We start from the raw sequence: 23,463 nt of genomic DNA, 5'->3' as shown, positions 1-23,463 counted from the left end.
CACGCTCTTTTAACTTTATATAACAAATTTGTTTAAATCATATAAATAAAATTTATGCAATAGAGTAATTTGAAAAGTAAAAGTGGAAATCTCTTAAATTTTCTATTTAATATATCCATTTATAATATGCTTTCAATAAATATCCATAAATATCTGCTTTTCAAAATATCCAATTTTAAACATTGTCTTTTCTTTAATATCTTTTTCTTCAATTTAGCGATCCTAAATACTAGATTACTAGATTTGATAAATTTTATTTTTATATGGTAATATTATTATCGATAATTTATAATCATATTAATGAACATAAAGTATTCAACCATAAGTAATTCAATAAAGAATACAGTGGTATAAGAAAAAATATTTTTAATCTTTATCTGGCAGTCTATTACTACGTATTGATAATGTAAAAATGAGACAACCAAAACAATCAAATATATAAAGATTTAGTAAAGAAAAAAAAACGATTTTATAACGCGAAAATTAATAATAATAAACAGTGCTTCCATTAATATATTTATCAATTTGCTGCAAAAGATATTGCTATTAAATTTAAATTTGTTTTACTGAGTTAAATAATAAAAAATAATAAAAAGCTTTGGTAGCTTCTTGACACTACAAATATTTGAAAGATATATAATGTATATGTAAAATATATATAATAAATATTTTATATATTTTTTGCACAATTTTATTTATTTCTTTCCAATTTATTGGAACTTATAATTAGAGTTGCATCAAGCCATCTAATTTTTTCGTGTAATATAAACAAAACAACTTATATATCTTTAAAGGGATCCAAAATTACCGACAGAATATGAATTACAGATTTTGAAATTCTTCTTTTTGGCTAGGAAGATTGATTTCCATGACTTCTGCAAAATTAAAGTACTTATAAAAACAACACGCGGGGGCTAATAACTTCAGATAAAAATGATACAAAATTAAAAAATGACAGCTACACGTCGTAATAATATTTATTTAATATAAAAAGTTCTACGATATGTCCGTGCAAGAGATATAGCGTCCACGTTTGGAATAACATAACAGAATACTAGTAAATTTTTGGAAATGACTTTAGAAGCCTAGTAACAAAGATTTTTTAAATCTGTAAAAAATCTCGTGCATCTTTGAGTGTGCGAGATTGAAACACAAACTCACGTCAGACATCATTTCTAAAAGTTCACAAATATTTCTTCATGCAATTCCTAGCAGAAACCTATCTTATTTTGTGTGCATAAATTACAAAACCTTTATATTAAACAAATATATTGTCATGTTAGGTTAAATTTTGGTCAATAATATAAAACAGTTTTTGGATCTCCTTAAATATTAATTTTTTCGACACAATTATCGACTAAAATGGAATATTCAAAAGTAAGATTGCGGATCGATTGCAATTGATAAAATTTTGATTTGAGAATTTAAAATGAATATATACTCGACTATCGATTATACGGGGAGTATGTCGACACAAAAGGAACGTATAACGCCTATAAAAATGAAATATCAAAGAATTCGATTTTCACATGTGTAATTGAGAGAAATATATCGCTCCAAAATTTCATAAGTACTCACCAGTCATGAAATCTAAATTGATCTGATCGGCAATTTGCATATCCAAAAGAAAATCTTCGTTTTCAAGTATTTTCATTGCGAGTTACGTTGTCTTTCGCTTCTTATCGCTGCAGAAATCACTATAAAGTACTACTCTAAAGTAGTAAACAAATATAATAACACTATATTAAAGTTATAAACAATGATTAATGCATTTTCACGCAGATTCGCAGATGTGTCGAACTGTTGTCGTCGCTAGATATCGAGAATAATCCGATATTGCTCGTAGTATTACTTATAGACGCGTGGAGGACGAATGCGGTGTGATCTCGACGAAGGCACTATGTTAAATGCCGTACAGGATTTTTCATTTCGCAGGGTAGATGGTAGATGTTGCTCGCAGTGGGGAAGGGCAGAGAAGGGGAGAAAGACTCGGCGCTAATCTAATCTTCGTCGGGCGTCTCCGCTACGTTGGTACACGGTAGAATCGTACATAACAATACTGGGATGTTTACTTAATTTCTACAAACTAGAAAATATGATTGAAAAGAAGAATACAAGAAGGATCCAATGTAAAAAAGGTCCAATTGTAAAAAAGAAAGATAAATATTAGAATGCTAAATATGAGCTGAATGACGGAATAACAGTGGAAATGCACATAAGCAAATAATATTATGAAGATAACGAACACAGTTTACATAAGATTCGAAAAAAATTGTTTTTAAAAAATATTTCTAGTGTATCCTATTGTAAAGATAATTTTTATGAATTCTTGATAAATACAAAATTGCATTTTACATAAAAAGGCTGAAAAGAGTATTTTACAAAAATAATTCGTTACCGTTACTGCACATAGTCTGTTACAAAAGTATTATTCAATAAAATTCGAAATAACATTTAAAAAAAGTAAGTGGTTGCAATAATACTAATATAAGACCAAATCAAATATATGTAAAATTTACAACTTTTTATTTGTAATAATTTTTTTGTCAAAATATTAAGGCAATATCATAATTTTTCGGTATTATTATTACTATCGATATAAAGTGTGTAATATATATATATACAGGATGTCTCATAACTAAGGAGTCAACGCTCGTGAATGGGTAGAGTACAGTGAACTAAACAAAAAAGTATTAAGTCATTTTGCGATTTTCGCAATAATTATTAAAATATTAATTAAAAACGCTTAGCGAACAATATTATACATATCTACAAGATGTCCGATAATAATCGCCCCAACTATCTAGGGCAGATAGAGCAGATCAAACTGAACATGAAAGTCCTGTATCATTTTAAGATTAGCGCAATAATTATTGAACTATTAATTAAAAACGTTCAGGGTATGCTGAGCGCTATATGCGGCGCGCGCTCCTACGCTGAGCGTTTTTGAATAATATTTTAATAATTATTGCGAAAATCGGAAAATGATACAGGACTTTTATGTTCAGTTTGACCTGCTCTATCAGCCCTAGAGAGGTGGGGCGATTATTACCGGACATCTTGTACATATGTATAATATTGTTCGCTAAGTGTTTTTAATTAATATTTTAATAATTATTGCGAAAATCACAAAATGACCTAATACTTTTTTGTTCAGTTCACTGTACTCTATCCGTTCACGAGCGTTGGCTCGTTAGTTATGAGACACCCTGTATATATAAATTAAAATCATCGTTTTAATATCAGTATTTGATATTGAGTATATGCACGCGTCAATACTTTTTTTTTATTGTAGATGCCGAAAATGCACACATATTCTATTTTAATTGCATATGTATTTCTAAAATTTTTGAAAATACCGTATGGAATTAGTTTTTGTTGAAGCAGGATATGCATTTTTATCTGTGAGGTAAAAAGATATTGTTATACACAGATACACATTCAGCATTTGTATTGTATAAAATCATTATACACACACTCAACATCGAATATTACTATAAAAAGCATTAACAAGACATATCGACGTGTCGTATAACGATAACTCGGTAGTGAGATTATGTAAATGACAATCATGCGAGAAAAACATGGCAATCAGTGTTCGATGGAATGGCGACTCCTAGTAACCAGGTCGACGAAGTGCTCGTCACGATTTTTTGCGAAGATATACATGTCAGTATCACCTAGCGACAATAAAACAATATCTCATTTTTCAATATCTCTTTGATAGTTTTTGCGACTTTTATAAGTGTTTTTCCGAAGTAATTTTGTTTTGACAGTTTCTTCCGTATTGTAACATTACAGAATAATTGTATCGAATGTAAAAAACGCCTTATTGTTTATTTCAACGTGTTTAAGAAATCAAATACTCCTCTTTCAAGTATTTGCATTTAATTATCGACGATTCAACAATCACTTTGTGATATGTGACATATAAATTTTTAATTATAATAATCGCGTCAATGAGTCACGTTAACTTGTGCGCAGGGAAAATTCGTGTAAGATTCGATAAGAGTTTGTAACGATATCGCGCAACGAGAATAATCTATCTTAACATTGCTCTCTAATTACGCCTCAAGTTGCACAGATTAAAGTTGCAATCGATAGCGGATCACCTGAATGACTACTAGTGACGTCATATAATCTGCGATTCTCCTCTTTGAGGCAATTTGTCACGCGCGTCCTACGAATTATACCTTCCTAAACAGACTGATGTCACGCACTTGTATTCTCGGGACAAACGTGTTTAAAACTATAAATTGTGACGTGTTTTTCATCAAGCAAAAATAATAGCTAGGATAATAATATTAGGTATATGATTCTATTATACTCTTCAAAATAACATTTAGCGTTAAATATAGCACTGCATATTGTAATATCCGCGAATGCTTATTCTTGGAAGAAGTCATCGAGAAAAGAAATTTCATATTCTTTTAGAAAGATTTACAAAGATTTTTCTTCAGAGCTCCGTTATTCAATCGAAAAAAATAAATTAAATAAATGATAAAAAAGGTTTAGATGTTGTGAAAAATGCTAACCTAGCTAGATATTCTCATAAAAAAAAATGTTCGTCATTAAAAATCATTTGTCAGCAATTTGCGGGATATATATGTAATCTATGATTTCATGTGTCTCTAAGAAGAGTTTAGTAGTATCATATATAGTGTTTTGCATATTTATTTCTTGAGCGACGCGCGAAGGACATTAGAGTACTTTCGTTAGAATAAGATGCACACACGCGTCAAGTGCGTGTTATGCTCGCATGCAAATTCATCATCAATCGATTACACGATTATAGATAGCCGGATTTTAATCAATACATGTAAAAAAAGTATTATAAAATCATAATGATGTTAAATATTATACAACAGGAAAATGGCAGCTTTTCTTATTAGCAAAATCATAGCTATTTTTATCAGAATTATTGCAAATTATACATATGTATTTGTACAATTATAGTATAATTTAATATTAATAGCAAAAAAGAAAAGTGTGTACGATTATATTTGACAGATAAAGTATGATTATTATGAATTATTTGTAATCATGAAAAATAAATTCAAGATTTCTATTAAGAAAACATTACCTTTGAATATAAAAGTCTAATTTCTCTATTTTTAAAGAAATTTTAAGTATATTTAAAAAAATTAATCAAGAGCAGTGAATCAATATTATATTAATATTGAAATATTTATTCATGTATGTGTGTGTGTGAATATATATACTTATATATTTTTATATCAATCTGTCGCGTATAAATTTGTGGATATTTGAGACTTTCTATATTAATACATATGATTTTAGCATTAATTAGTGATGATACTAATGTTTTCGCAAGCTATATCAATATTCTTATAGCTTATATATTCTATTCTTTGCACATACTAATAAATATTGTATAATTTAATTCCTAACCAATATTGTTAGAATAATATTTGCTTTATATAATAATATTGATAATATTGCTATATTATTTATATTATGATAACTACTATAGAGCATTATGCGGAAAACAATTTTCTTAATTTTTTTGTCTATTTACATTTTTTAATGATTAGAATTGATTATCATACATTAACATAACTTTCATAATCGATACATTTTATATGTTTGTTGTATTTTTCATCTCACGTATTTGTTTCTTATTTTAATTTTATTTATTAATTTAATTATTATTGAAAAAGTTTAAAGAAATATTTTTAATTATATATATATATATATGTGTGTGTGTGTGTGTGTGTGTCTCATTTAACTATTTTATAAAAAATATTACACATTGTTTCTTCTATTTCTGTAATGTTTAAAAAAAACTAATTATTTTCGACATATTAAGTTTAAAACAAGAAAGAGATTAAAAATTGTAAATTAAAAAAATTGTTTTAATGTAATACTATACATATATAGAACATACATATACAAAAACACACACACACAAATTATTTACGAAAACAATTTCAGATGTAACAACCATATCAAATACATTTTTGATAAGTCGCATTTTTTCTTACATTCCTTATTAAAATATTTTACTAACAACACTAAAAACACACATTTAAATCATTTGACCCGCATTCTAAGCATTTATCGCAAAATGTGACTCTAAATGCAAACACGTGTAAAAACACATTTAAACACACATTTAACGATAAATGTGAACTTGAAATACGTGCCTTTGAGTTCTGAATATATATATATATGTATATGCTCAAAGTTTACACAATTCTAACGCGCATAAAACTTAGGTTTATCCGTCTGTTTCAAGTTTTACAACTCGGATAGATAATTTATATCAAGATATTTTTTATGTTGCATGTTTGGTAAACAAATTCGTGAAAGTTTATTACCATTAACAGAGAATCTGCTTTGTTACACTCTTTAAGAGAAATCCTTTTATACATATTTTATATATATATATATATATATATATAGCTTTGGCAAAACAAAAGTAATAACAAGCTTTTAGTCTACAACTTTACATTCGTGAAATGTGTTTATAATCTGACGATACAATAGTTTAATCATCAACGATAACACGACTAATGTTATCAGCTTTGACATTTATCTATAATCTATAACAAAAATGAAGGAAAAGTAACAGGCTTTTAAAACAATAGCGAGATTCAATGGTGTGTAACTATTTTTTTCATTAGAACCAATATCATTTATTAATATTGAGTTTCGTTTATTTGTTAAATAAATAAATACATAAATATATATATATATATATATATATATATATATATATATATTGATATGTAGAGTTCAAATCTTTATCACGTGTAAACGTTATTTCAATTCCTATAACATCGATACTCGGATTATAACAAGAATGATTATAGGCTAATTAAAATCAATCTTTAATATCGAAGATAAACGAGCTCGATTTTCTAACGAGCTAAATTTAAACATGCAATTATTATTTATATATGCATAACTAATAAACGAATAATGGGAGAAAAAAATCCATGTTTTATAAATTTTTTGATATTGTAAATTTAAATTAATTTTGCAAAACACTGTATATTATAATTGTATATTGTAATAACTAAAAAATAACAAAATACATATTCGTTATTCTAATCATTTTTCTTCAGTATTTTATCTGATTACTCTTAACTATTCGACAATATGTGTAACTATAAATATAGTGAATTGTGTTTTATATCGTAAAAATATAGGACACATTTATATTATTATATTATTTATATATTATTATATTATTTATATTATTATTAGTAACGTTAGCATCGGTTATAAATATAATCATCAACAACACATTTTAGGATATACATAATCAGTGCATTATTATTAACGAAAATTAGAACATTAACCAGAAACAATGAAAAAAAAATATCTATATATTTAATTTCACACTTTGGTAATAAGAACTGATTCTAAATAATTGAAACTATATATGTGTTGAAAAAATACTAAATTATTTCATAATGGTTCTCTTTATAGTCATCCTGACATAAACGACAAAGTATAAAAGTCAAACAAATGATAAATGTATCCAGACACCATTCAGAATTTTTTCGTTTAATCAATATGATTGCATGATCAATAACCTTGAAACTTTAATCAATTTTTTAATATCAGATAAGAAATAATCCACGTTACAATCATCGGCCTTCTCTGAAACCATGAAATCTTTTTCTTGGCATTCTGATTTTCGTCAGTAAACGTACTCTATAACGAATTCTGAACTCGCCAAATCGTCTCGCACAAATATTAAAGCAATTCCCTTTGTCCTTCGTTAAATAGGTGTGATTAGAAGGCGACAAATATTGACGGGATTACACGATCTCGGTGACCGGTCGGAAACCCGACGGTTGAGCTCTTTCCTTGTTACTGAGGGTTATCGGCTGACCCCTTCGCGGCGCGGTTGGTTTATAACGTTATTATAAGTCGCCGATACGACACGCCGAGGATGCAACCTTCGATTTGTCATGCAGTCGAAACGTGTCGCGATTCACCGACAAGAGAAATCTGAGGATCCATCCACGGTTGTGGAAGATGGCGCGTTTCGTTCTTGGGCATTTAACTCGTACCCGAGGATATGCTTAGGTAAGTAATTTTTTTTCTCATAAAGATAAGTGCTTATTTAGCACTTATTTAGCGCACAGTCTCGTGGTTTCGAAACGGTTCTACCATTCTATTAGAGCTTGTACGGAAAATGCTGAGTCAACTTTATCAAGGTACAAAGAAAAAAAAAAGCGATTAGAATTAAAATACCATTCGCTACGATAATTATTTCAAATTAAAAAATTATATTTCCCCATTTTTTAGTTGTTATCTCACGTAAACACGCTTCTTGGTACGTGATATTCGCCCGTCGCGAATATGGAAATAACCACGCAAGCACGCCACGTGCTTTAACAAAGATGTGTCCTCGATGAATTACTGTTAATCAATTGAGGGGCTCAGTAATAATAAAAGAATTGTTTTATATACAATTCGAATATATAAAACAAAATTTTATTTTATGTCTTAAGATTTTATTTCGTTCAAAGCTGAAATTAATTTCCAAAATTATTCTAAAGTCCACATTAAAAACTGACGGATAAAATTTGTCAGAAAATATAATTGTAATCTCTTATACAAAAATAATGATTTTATATAGAAAATTAGAACAGAACTTTTTTTATACGCCATCTCGTCTTATAAACAATATTTGCGCACAAAGAATTAATATCGTTTATATTAATCGTGACAATATAGGTAATGTGTAATATGTTGTAAAAACTTGTTCGTCGACATAATTCTCGCACACATAAATTCCGTTCCTCTTTACGTGGAAACGATCTCGAGTATTATCAAAATAATACTTAATAACGATTGCCTTGCGCGAACAACTTTGTTTTTTATTTTACATACTCGTGTCTATTGACGAGCGGATAAACATTCGCCTTGAACTCACATTGCCGGGATATAAAATGCAACGTCAATCGAAAAGAGAGTTATGTTCCATGTTGCTGTTTTGAAAAGCATCTGATTGCACACATCTAATCTAAAAATCTGTCTCTTGAAAGAAAGAGAGACCGTTATTTTGGAATGCAAGAATTATCAGTAAATTATATTTCATTATTACTTTGTCGATCAACGATTAATAGCTTGATTCTTTCCCAAAGTGATAGTGATGCAACCTTTTCAATCGATTGTCAAGTCAATTGCTATTTTCTGAATCTTCACTCATCAGATTCAATCAATCTTTCTCTCTCTTTCTCTCGCGAAGATAATCTCAACGGATCAGTGAGAAGATTGTTTTTTTAAGGGGCCGGTGATTCGCACGCGTAATCGATTAAACAGACTGGTCGCCATTTTGGTACTGCGTAGCCGGGGTCTCTGGGTTATCTGCGGCCGCGACGCAGCCTCCTTATCTCAAGCGCGGCTTGTTCATCCCGCACGAATTTTTACCCGTGGAATGTCGAATAGAATATGCGTGTCTGCGAGCGATTGCGTAACAGACACGCATGCTCCTCTATACTCCGGCTTCCCGATTTTTATAAGCGCGCGCACGTCGCGCCGACGTCTTTCCCCCAATCGTCCTTCGCAATGAGCTATTTACGGCGACCTAACGAGATGCATAGAGAGTATGCCAAATTGCTACCGCAAAACGCGCGCGGAATATTCATTTCGAAGCAAAAGAGCTTGCATTTTGGGCGCGTGTCCAGCGCAAAACGCAGATGGGACCGCGATTTTCGTCATCGGAATTAAAACACGAGGTATACGTATTGATAAAATGCGTAAACACAAATAGCTAATATTTAACGAAAAAGCTTACGACATATATATATATATATATATATATATATATATATATATATATATAATATATCTGTTGTTAATATTAACTTCAAAATGTAATATTTTTCATATGTAATTTATAAATGACATATGCAAAAAATATGAGGATAAATAAAACATGATATTCTTTCTAATTCTATAAATGTCAAGAGTCGTCGGAAAAAAATCATCTTTTAATCTATGTAAATGTTTATTAATCTATGTAAATCGATTGTCGAATGAAACGACATTAAACTCATTACGTATAAAATATTCATCAAAGTACTCACTGCCGTTCGGTGATGAATAGGGCGCCGGATATCCGCCTCTAACGATCACGCTGTCCTTAGCTGTCACAGCTAGTTCTTGAATGTCGTGGCCCTCCATGTCAAGGCCGGGACCGCTCCCGCCACTCGCTTTGTTGCACCATCAACTGCGAAGCGATAAAAATTAATTGATCATATCGGTATTGACACCGAACTGGAAATTGTATCTCTATAGTCAAGTCAAGAAATTTTGTTCACAGCATCCTGATGCATGCCTGAAGACAGGCGTCTGCCTTCGGATTTGATTGTCAAAAAAAGAGCGAGAGGGAAGGGAGAGGACAATAACTCGCAATGATCATATTTTTTGATCCTCGCTATTTCACCGGTTACTTCAAAGATATCGCGACGAGACGGCTCCATGCTATCTATACTTGGTCGCCATTTAATCTTCGCTTTCAGAGAGATTAGAAAAGACATCACGAGCAGGAGGGATGAGAAGCAGCAAATCGAAGCGTGATTTATATAAATTTATGTCTCTTGTATTGTTCGCGCGCGCCCAGTAAAATCGATCGCACATATATCCGATCGATTCCGATTTCGGACAAGTGGGATATAAAGGAGGCTCGTGATAAGAATATCTTAAATTAAAATAATTTTTGTAATCGATAATACGTGTTGGATACGATTCTAATGTTGCACGAATAAGACTAATTTCTCTCTCTCCCTCTTTCTTTCTCTCTCTCTCTCTCTCTCTCTCTCTCTCTCTCTCTCTCTCTCTCTCTCTCTCTTGCTCTTTTCTCGCGACGGGTATAAACTGAGAGGCGAGATCTAAACGAGTTAAAATTAAAACGTCCAAAATAGTCGAGTTATAAATAGGGATGAAATTGCGATTCATCTAGAAAATTTTGTAACGCTTCCTTAGCGAAATATGTAACATCTGACTATTTTAAGATCAACGTAACATCCATAAAATATCCAGGTTGATAAAACATTTTAAAAAACAATACGTATACTGCCTTGCATTTAACTATTATTGTATTGTAAATTCACACACGTATATAATCTAATCTTTTCCTTCTTTCTCTTTTGCGTGAATATATTTTCTGACAAAATGAATGAATCTTGATAACAATTATTTAAGATATGCTATCAATTAATCTGTAAACTGAAAATAATTTTCGATATTTTAGTAATCTATCAAACCTCCGATATGTGTCGAATAACGGCATATTTTTAATGCGATCATAATTTGATGTGATTACAATGATGAAGAAACTAAAAACCTTAATGACATAATTTTAAATATTGATTTTCGCTTAAAATTCATCACTAATACATTTAGTTAAGATAGATTGCGATATCTCCCTATAATTTTTATCGTTTCAAATTCTTGATACATAAAGTATCATGTATAGAGGATGTATTCACAGAATAGAAATCAACTCGTTATTTTAAAAATTATCAAGTACACAATCACGCGTTCCATTGTCGCATTCGAGTCATGTAAAGAAGATTAAATACATTCATATATGTATGTGTGTGAATAGCGTTTTGTACTAGACGACTTTAGAAACTTGACAACCGAGGCGAATGATTACAAAGGCGGATTGCAGCTTTCAGCAAACTAGGAAATAATATTTCAAAACAGATTACAAATATAACTTGATGCTGCAACACAATCTGAGAATTTATTTAATTTTTTTCACGTACAATTTCTTCTTCCGACAAAATAATTCGCGCAGAAAGGTCCGATGAAAAAAAGCGTCGCTTTAAAATTTCGTGCTAAAAGACAGGGTACTTACAGAACACCCTGTATACACCCCCGCTATCGCACATACAAATACGACGTTGTCGACGATTTTCGTCGCCGGTCCGTCGTCCCCGACGTTGTCGTCGACGAAAACGAGCAAGCGCGGGCGTGAGACAAGCCTAACCTGATTGACACCGCCGACTAGCGATCGCGACGCTCCTCCGTCGGTGCCACGCGCACCCTGTCAATGACAGCGCCCGGCGCGAATAACACCTGTTACGCGTCCGAGATGCGCGCACGCGCGCTTGTCATGCCGATAAATCTTCTCTAAACCGGAACGGAGAGACGATCCTTTCGCTCTTTCTTTTTCCTTGTTGCCGTCGCGCGTTTTTCGTTCCTCTCGGCCGCTTTCAATTCCGGCTTTCCCCGCGCTAGGCCGAGGATGAACGACACTCGCGCATGCGCTCTTCTCCGCGACGCGACAGCAAACGGCAAACGCTCAAAGTCCGTCCCGGCGGAACGCGTTCGCTCTACTGTGGGCTGCGACACCCGACACCGCGTCGCGCGCCTGTCGCGTTGCGCGCGCCGCGCGACGTTTTTTCAGATATATACACACGTGCGCGATGTGCGGCGACGTTCAACGGGGACACGGTCGCGGCGCGAGATCGTTTCCGCGGATCAAAACTCCTCGAGGCGATAATTGCGTCTTTCGACGATAAACTGCCTCTTCCGCAGCTTATTCGAACGGTTCGAGAGATCGTACATCGACGTTGGAACACTTGGAACACGCGTAATCTATTCTCGGCGCGTTACAAATATCATTTACGAGTAATCTCGAATAAAATAAATGATAGAATAAATGATATATGATTTGTATAACTGAAATTTTAAACTGTGAGAATTCTTTACCTCATTGACTAAATTATATATATTTACTTATGTTATGATATAGATTGTTTTCTTGTTTAATTCGTAAAGCGCATTATTTAATATTTATTATGTGCTATCGCGACAAATATTATTGCTCGGCGTAGACAAAGTTGATAATTAAACAGCATAGTTCCTGGCAAAGACACACAATAATACATTTAGAAAAGTAAATAAGTCTTTGTGTAAAAGAGATATTTCGTTATCACCGAGTTAAGACGGATTGATTGTATTATCAGATATTTGGCTTAAGATCTTTCGGTGAGATAATACATATTCAGTGTAAAGATATGAATTTAATCAAAACCTGTTGTAGTGATAAAAAAGCTACTAACTTTAAAAAATTGTTATAAGAAATGAAAATGATTCTTAGAAATTGTCTAACTAGAAAGAATATTTTATTCTATGACAAAAAGTTATATTAAATGAAGATGTCATTAAAACAAAATTCACACTGGATTGCATGCTGAAACCTGTTGATTTATAATATATTATTTTATTTTTTCAACGTAAAAATTGACCGAAGACGAAAAATAAAACTTAAAAATAAAAAAAACATAATGAACTCATCTATATTTACATCGCATATATTTGTGTAAAAATGATAGTCTTATGCAAAAAAAGAGTTCATCAGTGATCCGCGCGTTATCAGTCACATATGTAAACACGTCACTAGTACAGGATTAATGAGTTAAATTACATAGGTGCACGCTCACCTCGTTACGTCACAGTTGCTCTTCTCCATATCGTACCTGTTGAAGCACGTGGCCCGGTGATACGACACACGCTCCCGATTAATAGCTCCGCGGTCAGCGCGGTTCGCGGCGAGCAAAAACCAAAAGAGGACTGCCTTGAATTATTAAATAATTGTTTGCGCATTTTCTCGGTTTATATTAAAGGACTTGGTGTATATGTGTATGTGCATCGCCTTCGACGGAATTGCTTACGTCACCCTCATTACGTATGTAAAGTTGCGGTGATTATGATCGCCGCAAGGATATCAATCCAACACTCGTGAATGTGCAAAAGTAGTTCGAATCGTTACATAATTTCTCTCTATTAAAATAATCGAATATTAATAGAACGGAAGTTGCAACATTCTTTTGCTTTTCGCGTGACCCGCGAGTAGAACTTTTTGCTAATTCTCATTACTTTAACAATTTTATATCGATAAACATATTACGAAAATTCGGTAATGAATTCTTTAGCTCAACAACAGACATTGTAGACTACGTTAAAAGTTTTTAACATTCAATGTTAAATATATATTTATACATATTATGAAAATCTTGAATAAAAAAAAATTGATATTAAAACAAAATTTACTTGAAAAATATGTCGAGCTTTTTTCTCTTTTTAATTAAATAATAATTCACTTATGGTATGTATCTTTTTATGTTTAAAACGATTCAAAGAATATCTAGTTGAAAAAAAATTCCAAAATTTTACATCTTGTGTAACAGACAAGAAGAGAAACTCACGAGTTATCAGGATTAGCTCTAATCGATATGGGACCGGATATAAAATGTCACGATTATGATACAACCATTATATTTTTATACCATGACAGATGGCGCCTGTTGCCTCATAACCAACTCTTACGATAATGTCACATTACATGTCAACAGCGACACACATTTCACAAAGAAAAAAAAATAATTTTTTCTCGCTGTTCGAATTTGCTGTACAAGTCCTCATTTTGGAAATTTTCATCCCACATCTTTCGCAGCGCCTGTCATTCAAAAAATTCGCGTAATCTCGAAAATCTCGAAATACGTGACCGTCGGTAAAAAGCAAGATCGACAAATACGTCCTAATCTTCCAGAGCGCGACTTCCACGTCGAAGCGTTCCACGTTACATCGCGGCCTGTCATTTGCTTTTCTTTTTCTCCGTAGTGCCCGCAATTTTTATGGAATCGACAACATGCGATAAGGAAGCATTCCGAGTGCATACGTAACGTACTTTCGGCGTAGACCGCAACGATATCACCGATCGGTATGAAACTGCTGTCGCTGCCGCGTGACGCGACCGAAAATACGAATGCATGCGCGTACGGAGGTGACATACGCGCGTTTCCGGGTTCACGCGAACGCGAATAATAATCTCCGCTTCCGAGTTGGTGCCGTCGTCTATGCGTGGAGAGAGGTGACGTACCGCAGACAGGTGGACGGCCACAGGTAGAATTCGGTCGGCGCTTTCTCGACGAGGTCGCTCGTCGGTCTCTTTCTTTCTCTCTCTTTCCTTCTCTCTCTTTCTTATCTCTCATTTATCGTTTCACACGAGATTTCATTTCGCGCGATCAAAAAAAAAAAAAAAAAAAAAAAAAAACACCCCCACGACTCTACGCAATCTACGTGAGATGTGAGATTTCGATAACCTCCCTCGTCCGCCACCGAGAATTTCTGCCATCTGCTGAAACCGCTGCCAATTTCCGACGAACGGCCGTTATCTATTTTCGGAAAATCGTGTCCGGTCGCGCGCCGACGAGTCTCGGAAGGAGTCTCACGCCAGTTTTCGGCACGATTGGATATTTTCGAGGATTGCGTCGCGTGACGTCGATCACGGCTGATACGACGGATGATACGACGGATGATTATCGCGTCTAAACGTGCGAACAATGCAAATAATTTGCGGTTGCATTAAATTACCTTTCCTATGTCTCGTCTTACATCTCATGTTATGTTTTGTTTTTAGGAGCCAGTGTGTTGCAGAAAGACTTTGTCATCGACCAAAACTTAAACAAAGAACATTTATTAGCATAGAAGAGGCTTCTAATCACTGCATATTGCAGACAAGAGTTCGAACAGAGTGAGGAATATTTCCTTGTGAAAGTAAACAGACTATTTGGAATATCTTAATTCCTGTGGCCAGGATGTCTGGAAATAATGATAGTTTTAATAATAATACCTGTGTGGTGTGTTATAAGAATGTTGACATCTACAGCATTGGCATGTGCGAGCATCCTGTGTGTTACGAGTGCAGCACCAGGATGAGGGTGCTCTGTCGCCAAAATGAATGTCCCATTTGTCGGCAGGATCTCCCAAAGGTTGTGTTCACGCAAGAGATCAAACCCTTCTATAGTTTGACTATGACAAACCTACTAGATACTCGATACGATATATACTTCACTAGTCTTGAAATCCAGGAAAAATTCACTGAATTATTAGCTAATACTTGCTCGATATGTAAGGAGAAGCTAGTATTTAGCAGTTTTAATAGCTTAAAAGATCATATGCGACAACGACATGAGCTGCATTATTGTGATCTATGTGTAGAGAATTTAAAGGTAGGATGCTATTTGTATATGTAATGTTTTAATTATTTAATAAGTAAATGATTATGTATCAATATATATATACTAGACTTACAACTTCTTTTTATTTTCAGATATTTTCACATGAAAGGCGTTGTTACACGAGATCAAATCTAGCTACGCATCGGAGAAAAGGTGATATTGATGATAAAAGTCATAAAGGCCATCCGCTCTGCGAATTCTGTGATCAGCGATATATGGATAACGATGAGTTGTATCGGCATTTGAGACGCGATCACTTGTACTGTCATTTCTGCGACGCGGATGGTTTACATCAGTATTATAGCTCGTATGACTATCTCAGAGACCATTTTCGACAAGAGCATTATTTGTGTGAGGAAGGAGTATGCGCGGAGGAAAAATTTACGAGTGTTTTCCGAACCGATATAGATCTTAAGGCGCATAAGGCTAGCGTTCACGGCAAACAATTGAGTAAAGCCGCTGCTAAGCAAGCGAGAACATTAGAGTTGGAGTTTACTTTAGCTCCACGCGGTGAAAATCGAATGAATAGAAGAGGCATACTGGGCGCGTCCACGTCGAGAAGTACGAGAGATTACAACGGTAGAGATTATAGTTCAAGAGATTACCAACAAACCTCGATACCAAGCGGATCTAATTCGTTTGTTTCCAACAACGAACCTACATTCACTAGACAACCTTCCGTTGATGTACAGAGCACCGACGAGTTTCCCACGTTAGGTGGTAATGCCGCCACTCCTGTCGTTCCTACTTTGACTCAAACCAAGAGTAGAGGAAACGTGACCATTCGCAGCACCGTGAGAAACCAACCACTCGCTGTAACAGACGAGAATTTTCCTGCGTTAGGCTTAGACTCGGCCGGTCCTAGTATCTCAAAAACGGTAAACTTCAGCGTCTCCAGCAGCAGTAACGCTCCGGGATCCAGTGGCATAGCACAGTGTCAGAAAGCTTCCGCATCCTCGAACGTTTCTATTCAGGTGAACCACGAGCCCAACGGCACCGTTACTACCAGAGTATCCGGGCCCAACATTAGAATACGTCCCGCGCAATTGTCGATAGATTCCGATTTCCCGGCCTTAGGTAGTACCGAGCCGTCTACCAGTACTGCCAATTCGACTCAGTGGAAGGAAGTCCTTCAGTGGACCTGTTCGAAATCAACACCAGCGAACGCACCGACGAAATCCAAGAAAGTCGCGCCGCCGCCTTCCATACCATCACCACCGCCCATTCAGTCCGGCGAAGATTTTCCTAGTTTAACTTCTAAATCATCGAAGTCGAAAAAACAATCAACAATCACGGTAGTACCATCGTGGGGACAGAATTCTCAGAGTATAAATAACTCGCAGAGTTCTAGTGCTAACAACAATGCAAAAACGACGGATCAGACCAAAGGCAAAACAAAAAAGAAAAAAGCGAAGCAAACTTCGAATGGTAACAGCTCGAGCGGAAACGAGTCTAATAGCTCTAAGTCAAATGTAAATACTATTGCAGCGAAGAAAGAAGTCGAACTAGCGCATACTGATGACTTGGATAATTGTCACTGTATCGCTTCTAAAGAGAACTCGCAAGGCTCTAATATTGTCACAAGTAATTCGTCCAAAATTATGAGTACGCAGAATTCGAAGGAGCCGGAGCATGCGAATAAGAAAGATAAGAAAAAGAACAAAATTAGTACGGATGGAAATTCTGGCATTACGACCGTTATAAATACAGAATCCGGAAGTAGAAGCAATGCTACCTTGAACGGAGAAAAGCAACGAAAACGCAGCGAGCTCAAGATAGATAGCCTGAACACGACCAATAATAATATCCATCGGACGGAAGACTTTCCCGCTTTGGGTAGCACCAGCAATAGTAGCAGACCGCCGGGTTTCACGAATCCGCCTCCTGGTTTCGCTTCATCGACCTTGCCGCCACCCGGTTTCACCATCAAGTATAACAGCATTGACAAATTGCACGGCAGTAACGGCTTGACGTTCACGAACAGCTCCGGCGAGAGTTACTCTATCTTACCGGATAACAGTAGCAGCAAGCACGCCGTCCAAGCTTATTACGTATCGCCACCAGATTTTCAGAAACGAAACACGTGCTTAGTTGCAAAACTCAACGAGGTCCTCATCGAGCAAGACAAGATCGAGGAGTTTCGTTACGTGAGCGGTCTCTTTCGCGGAGGCACCTGCGACGCCCAAGAGTACTACACGCATTGTCGCGAAGTTATGGGTACTAATGCTTTCGAAAGCGTATTCCCCGAGCTTTTGGTACTATTGCCGGACATCGTAAAGCAACAGGAACTGTTCAAGGTGTACAAAAAGGAAGTTGGCGGCAAAACGAAAGGACTGGAGATGTGCGCAACGTGCGGTCAGATTCTCAAGAGCGGCACGGATTTTCGAATGCATATGTCTAGTCATACACTGGAAAACCATTTCCCGGCGCTGGGTAATAAGAGCAATACGCCACCGCCAAAAAATACGTGGGTACGTAAATGAGTCGATTACACTCCCTCGTCAATCGTCATCGTTTTCCAAGACTTGAGCGAGCCAGATATCAGCGCTGAAACAATGTAAATATGTCGCTTTTATTATTTTTATCGTCACCCGAAATAATCTATTGCGTATTGGAAGTTTTTATCTCTACGCGAGAATATGTGCGTAATATTTATTCCAAGAGTCAATCAATTCTTATTAGTGTTGATACGATTTATGCATAGAATTAATGCTGATTAGTCGCCAATTGATAATTGTTGAGTAAATGGTGAGATGATTAAAATCGAAAAGAAAAAAAAATATATACCAGAGATTTTATGAATGGTTGCATTAATGATGTAATACTTCGAGACGCAATTGGCATGATGAGAATATTTTTTTGTATAATAAACTCTTTATATAAAAAATGCGATTTACTGAATACAAAAAAACCTTGTTAAAAGTTACATGGATGATAAGATGCGTGCATATGTTATACGTAGTGACGAGGCGCACTAATGTTTCAACGATTGTCTATGCTCTATACTTTAAGATATCCTGTGTACATAAAGTTCGTACAAAAAAAAAAGAGAAAAAAAATAGAAGAGTTCCTTCTATAATTTATTTGATATATTTCTTGGAACATATAGAAATGTGGAGTAGATTGCTGTGGTATATATATGAAAAAATAACACCATACATAATTAACAAATTGTTTGATACATTATACAGTACTTGTAGCATTATTGTACTGTTTTGTACTGTAATAAAGTTGTACATTCAGTTAACACGACAATACACAACTTTGATGAGCAAACAAACGAATGCTATTATATTTTAAACCTGCTTGTTCCATTAGCATCCGCCTATATTTTTATTGAACATTAATGGAGAAAAGAAAACAATATCGATTTAACTTTATATAAGGTGAAAAAACTAATTAACTTGTATATTCTTTCTATATTTTCAAGGTTTATTATGACCTTTAAACTCGCTGCTTACAGTTTTTAAACGTGTCTATTTTTATTAAAAATGAGAATTGCAGTTTAAAAACCAGCATTATAAGTTTTATTTCTTTCCACGATATTAAAGTTAATCAAGTACTTATCTATAAATCTTATAAACTAGTAATTATTTTAAAAATTTACTTATCTTTTTTTTAGAACAGGATAAAGTGCAAACGATCTGTGTATATAACATCACATAATACATCATGTCATTCCTAATGAATAGTATGGACGTATAGATTAAAATATAGAAAATAAATCGTCATCCATCATTTTTTTATATGTAATATATCTAACATATAAATAAATAAATTTTTCGCAATTAAATCTGTTGAAAGAAAGTACTTTGTCACTCAATGTATCAAAAAGCAGAATTAGAATTGACCTAATGATAAGTATGTATAAAGGAACTTAGAATTATGTACAACCTCTATATATATTCTTATAAATGATGCAAGAATCTATGTTATGTCCTAATGCTTTCACACATTTCTTTTCTGTGAAACAAATTTCGCTTTTGGAACACAGTTCACACGAATTTTACTATACCTAGGAGGTAAAAAAGTCGACAGATCGCCCTAATTTCCTCTGTTTGCATTTGCATCAATTTCTGTAAGCAATTATATTTGCAGCGACTGTTAAACTGTACATGATTGTTACTGTACGTTTATAGGTGATACAATTTGATTGAAGATGGAAATTGTTGAGTGACTTCTTCCCGTTCTATGTTCATAGTGGATGAGTAAGCCCTTAAGGATACCAATTACAGTGAGACGCTATCACTTTTTGGCTAGTTCGTTACTCAACCAGTCCAGACCTTCGTACAATCCGTGTCCCTGTGTGGCACAGGTACTCTGTATATACCAGTGACGTCCTCGCAACGAATTTAAACCTAGCTTATCCGTGAGCTCAGCGGCAGTCATAGCATTGGGTAGATCTTGCTTGTTCGCAAATACCAACAGCACCGCGTCCCGCAACTCATCCTCCTTTAACATGTTTGCCAATTCACGTTCCGCCTCGCTGATACGTTCACGGTCGTTACTATCAACCACGTAGATGAGACCTTGAGTATTTTGAAAGTAATGCCTCCAAAGTGGCCGGATCTTGTCCTGACCGCCCACGTCCCATACGGTGAAGCAGATATTTCTGTACTCTACCGTCTCGACGTTGAAACCGATCGTGGGTATGGTGGTGACAATCTCACCAAGTTTCAGTTTGTAGAGTATGGTGGTCTTACCGGCGGCGTCCAGACCCACCATTAGTATCCGCATCTGCTTCTTGCCGAAGAGCCGGGTGAGCAAGCTGCTAATCGTGAGACCCATCTTTTACGAAATCGGAGCGCAAGCTCGAAGAAGTCGCGTAGAGGTTCAAAAGGAAATGGCTTGCCACGGAACAGACGATGATAAAATCTCGCCCTGGTTGACAACAATACAATAGTTTTCGACTTAATTTAATTTTGTCCGTTTGACGTAAAATATTTTGTCCAGCTGACATACACAGACAGACGTGTCCCTCACCTCTTGCCCCGCTGACTTTGGCAGCAACACACCCAGAAAAGCACGATGAACAGTAAACGTCACCTCGTTGACCGGAGGCGCCAAGCCGCCGGAAATAGGTGGCAAGATTTGCCACGCACGTCACGCTCGCTCCAAGTTGGGATCAAGCTGCCGATCAATTCACGGTGTAGACACTTGCGATTTAACTTTCCCAATCGAATATCGCTTTTATTCCAAGCTATCTTGCGACAAAATCGCAGAGACCACCATGCAAAGAATGACAAAGCGCGGTTCCCGCACGGTTGTCGCACGACGAGAAACGAGAAGTGAGCCGCGCATTGTTGCCAACTTTGCGCGTCCCGACGCGCGTAATTTGAATAGGAAATTTATGCCTGCTAATTTTTATTATTGTCTTCTAAGTATAAAATTAATACATTTAATTATACTTTCTTTACTTTCGTTCTTTCCGCATTCTTTTAGTATTTAGACCAATTCTAACTATTCTCTTCCAATAATAAAAAAAAACTTTTTCTCTCTTTATTTTTTTCTTATGACCAATCTTCTTCTGAGAATCGCAGTGTCGTATGATGTCAACATTTCTGAGTTGCTTTGTTTTTATATGTTATAAATTTTTTTACATAGGGTTCTTATTTACATGGGGCCCGAGAGACACAATTACGTACCTGTCAGTACATTTCTCGACCAAAACAAAAATGGTGGTCGACATGGAGCTGCAAGAAGCTAAAGATGCTGTCCTTGAGCTGATGAAGGATAAAGAAAAGATTGAATCTAATCTGCGAACGTTGAAGGAAATTTTAAATTCCGTATGTATATATTATCTTACGTCGTATATATATTTTGTCGAAAAAATGACATTACTGTCTCGAAAAGTATCAAGGTCGTTCTACAGCATGATCTGTCAATTTTTGAAGATTTTTTTTATACATGTTACACACAGAATCATGTCGGCATGGACGAGCCATTGGTGGACTCCGAAGGATATCCCAGACAGGATATTGATGTTTATCAAGTGAGACACACAAGGCACAAAATAATATGTATGTAAATACATTCGTTTGGAGAATAATGATTTTTGTGGGTATATATTTAAATTACATTGCATTGACAGGTCTCACAAACGATCATAAAGCATTGATGAAAAAGATAGAGGAAGGATTGCACAGAATTCATGCTTTAGCGGAAGGAAGTAAAACACAAGAACCTGTATCTAATATATCCGATAGCCATGAGACAGAAATGCTGGAGCCTTTCCTTAGAGTGAATTTAGTTTCACCTGGCTCACCAGCAGAAATTGCAGTATGTTATTGTATATGTTTCATGTTCTTGCACATACACATATATATCAGTTTAATTCTTGTATTTTTAGCTAAATTTATTACAATTAATATATTTATTTGCTTGAAATTTATATATTATTTAATATAAGTGAGAAATAAGTTAGTGTTGATTTTTCAGGGAATTCAAGTTGAAGATCTGATATTGGAATTTGGATCCATTCATTACCGAAACTTCAAATCTTTAACAGACATTGGAAAGTTAGTGGAAAATAGCAGATACAAAATAGTCCAGCTAAAAATCAAACGTGGATCCAATATTACAGTTTTATCATTAACTCCACGTCCCTGGGTTGGCAAAGGTCTCTTAGGTTGCAATGTAATACCCTTAGAAATAGTTGAGAGATAAAGTTATATCAGTAAGTGTTACATAAAGCCACATACAACTATTTTCAACACATTATTTTTGTGTCTTATTTAATAAATACATATTTATAAATTATTATTCCTAATACTTATGTTCTTATTATATCCTATATATTTTTGTGCAAGATTAAATGGAGTTTAAATAAAACTTTATTATATAGGATGTATAATCATTAAAACTTATAAATAAAACTGATATTAATAATGTAGAATAATTAAAATCAGAATAATTATCTTACACACAAGAAGATAAATATTTCATAATATTTTAGTTTTTTGCATCTTTTATATTTAAAACGTGATAATAACATGTATGTGTGTGTTTAGAATTTTAGAAATGAAAAAAGGATAAAAAGAAAGAAAAGATGCAGAAAACGTTAATTACGTGAATTGAAATGATCAAGTTTAGTATCTTATCATAAGATTGTATGTAATATCATCATTAGATATCATTAGTCGTTCGCGGTATGCAAACCACACTCTTTGTTAAGCGGAGTTTCGTCAAGTTCCAGGAAGTGAGCCTTACATGTGTTTCGCAAAAGAAATGACGTATCGGAAACGATGTATGACACATCGATTTAATTAAATTCTAATGATGACATATATAAAAAACGTTTGAAAAAGTTGTGAAATAATAATTATATATATATAAAAGTGTAAAACAATTATACTACTGTTGCAATAAAATTGAAATTACGCTTTTTGCATTTAGTAAATCATAAAACGTTCGAATAAAACCCTAAGTCAATTCTCTTATT

General features: G+C 34.5%; 4 protein-coding genes across 12 annotated transcripts in view; 2 read left to right on the top strand and 2 right to left on the bottom strand.

The window, feature by feature from the left end:
* Hnf4 (Hepatocyte nuclear factor 4) overlaps positions 1–13,685 on the bottom strand; it is a 37,889-nt gene extending 24,204 nt beyond the window's left edge. Inside the window, exons 1-2 of one of the 5 annotated variants that reach the window (XM_072899649.1) lie at positions 13,443–13,685; positions 10,074–10,216 (exon numbers count right to left, since the gene is read on the bottom strand). In XM_072899649.1, coding sequence (XP_072755750.1) covers positions 10,074–10,170 — 97 coding nt within the window. In that variant the 5' untranslated portion in view covers positions 10,171–10,216; positions 13,443–13,685. Of the gene's footprint in view, positions 1–1,578; positions 2,087–10,073; positions 10,217–11,851; positions 12,340–13,442 lie in introns of those variants that run through there. The other 4 variants (XM_072899648.1, XM_072899650.1, XM_072899651.1 and 1 more) reach the window with 4 other exon arrangements.
* On the top strand, positions 8,042–19,302 carry LOC140669637 (E3 ubiquitin-protein ligase ZNF598). Of its 4 annotated transcripts, none has more exons than XM_072899647.1 (3): positions 8,042–8,064; positions 15,422–16,013; positions 16,115–19,302. In XM_072899647.1, exons 2-3 carry the CDS (start codon positions 15,600–15,602, stop codon positions 18,503–18,505), a joined length of 2,805 nt encoding a protein of 934 aa, XP_072755748.1. In that variant the 5' UTR covers positions 8,042–8,064; positions 15,422–15,599; the 3' UTR covers positions 18,506–19,302. The 4 variants fall into 4 exon arrangements, with proteins under 4 accessions (XP_072755748.1, XP_072755747.1, XP_072755746.1 ...); XM_072899646.1 differs by lacking the exon at positions 8,042–8,064 and adding an exon at positions 14,154–14,722; XM_072899645.1 differs by lacking the exon at positions 8,042–8,064 and adding an exon at positions 14,729–14,904.
* Positions 19,244–21,144, bottom strand: Arf102f (ADP ribosylation factor 4). Its single transcript, XM_072899664.1, has 2 exons — positions 21,006–21,144; positions 19,244–20,903 (listed from the first exon to the last, which is right to left on the bottom strand). Exon 2 carries the CDS (start codon positions 20,808–20,810, stop codon positions 20,268–20,270), a length of 543 nt encoding a protein of 180 aa, XP_072755765.1. The 5' UTR covers positions 20,811–20,903; positions 21,006–21,144; the 3' UTR covers positions 19,244–20,267.
* A 41-nt stretch (positions 21,145–21,185) lies between these two features.
* Positions 21,186–22,791, top strand: LOC140669642 (26S proteasome non-ATPase regulatory subunit 9). 2 transcript variants are annotated; one of them, XM_072899660.1, is made up of 5 exons: positions 21,186–21,310; positions 21,627–21,808; positions 21,943–22,042; positions 22,114–22,301; positions 22,461–22,791. In XM_072899660.1, the coding sequence occupies exons 1-5, from the start codon at positions 21,253–21,255 to the stop codon at positions 22,686–22,688; spliced, it is 756 nt and encodes a 251-aa protein (XP_072755761.1). In that variant the 5' UTR covers positions 21,186–21,252; the 3' UTR covers positions 22,689–22,791. The 2 variants fall into 2 exon arrangements, with proteins under 2 accessions (XP_072755761.1, XP_072755760.1); XM_072899659.1 differs by having other exon boundaries at positions 21,248–21,352.
* The last annotated feature ends 672 nt before the right edge of the window (positions 22,792–23,463 follow it).

The sequence above is a fragment of the Anoplolepis gracilipes genome, chromosome 9, assembly GCF_047496725.1.
Source record: "Anoplolepis gracilipes chromosome 9, ASM4749672v1, whole genome shotgun sequence".
NCBI classification, from domain to species: Eukaryota; Metazoa; Arthropoda; class Insecta; order Hymenoptera; family Formicidae; genus Anoplolepis; species Anoplolepis gracilipes.
Note: the sequence above shows the minus strand (reverse complement) of the source record. Positions and strands in the feature narration are given on the sequence as shown.

Coding starts and splice junctions, on each gene's coding strand:
- LOC140669637 (XM_072899647.1), top strand. CDS start 15,600: ATGTCTGGAAATAATGATAGTTTTAATAATAATACCTGTGTGGTGTGT. Junction 16,014..16,114: donor TATGTGTAGAGAATTTAAAG/GTAGGATGCTAT, acceptor TTTTATTTTCAG/ATATTTTCACATGAAAGGCG.
- Arf102f (XM_072899664.1), bottom strand. CDS start 20,810: ATGGGTCTCACGATTAGCAGCTTGCTCACCCGGCTCTTCGGCAAGAAG.
- LOC140669642 (XM_072899659.1), top strand. CDS start 21,253: ATGCAAAGAATGACAAAGCGCGGTTCCCGCACGGTTGTCGCACGACGA. Junction 21,353..21,626: donor CTTTGCGCGTCCCGACGCGC/GTAATTTGAATA, acceptor TTTTTTACATAG/GGTTCTTATTTACATGGGGC. Junction 22,302..22,460: donor GCTCACCAGCAGAAATTGCA/GTATGTTATTGT, acceptor TTGATTTTTCAG/GGAATTCAAGTTGAAGATCT.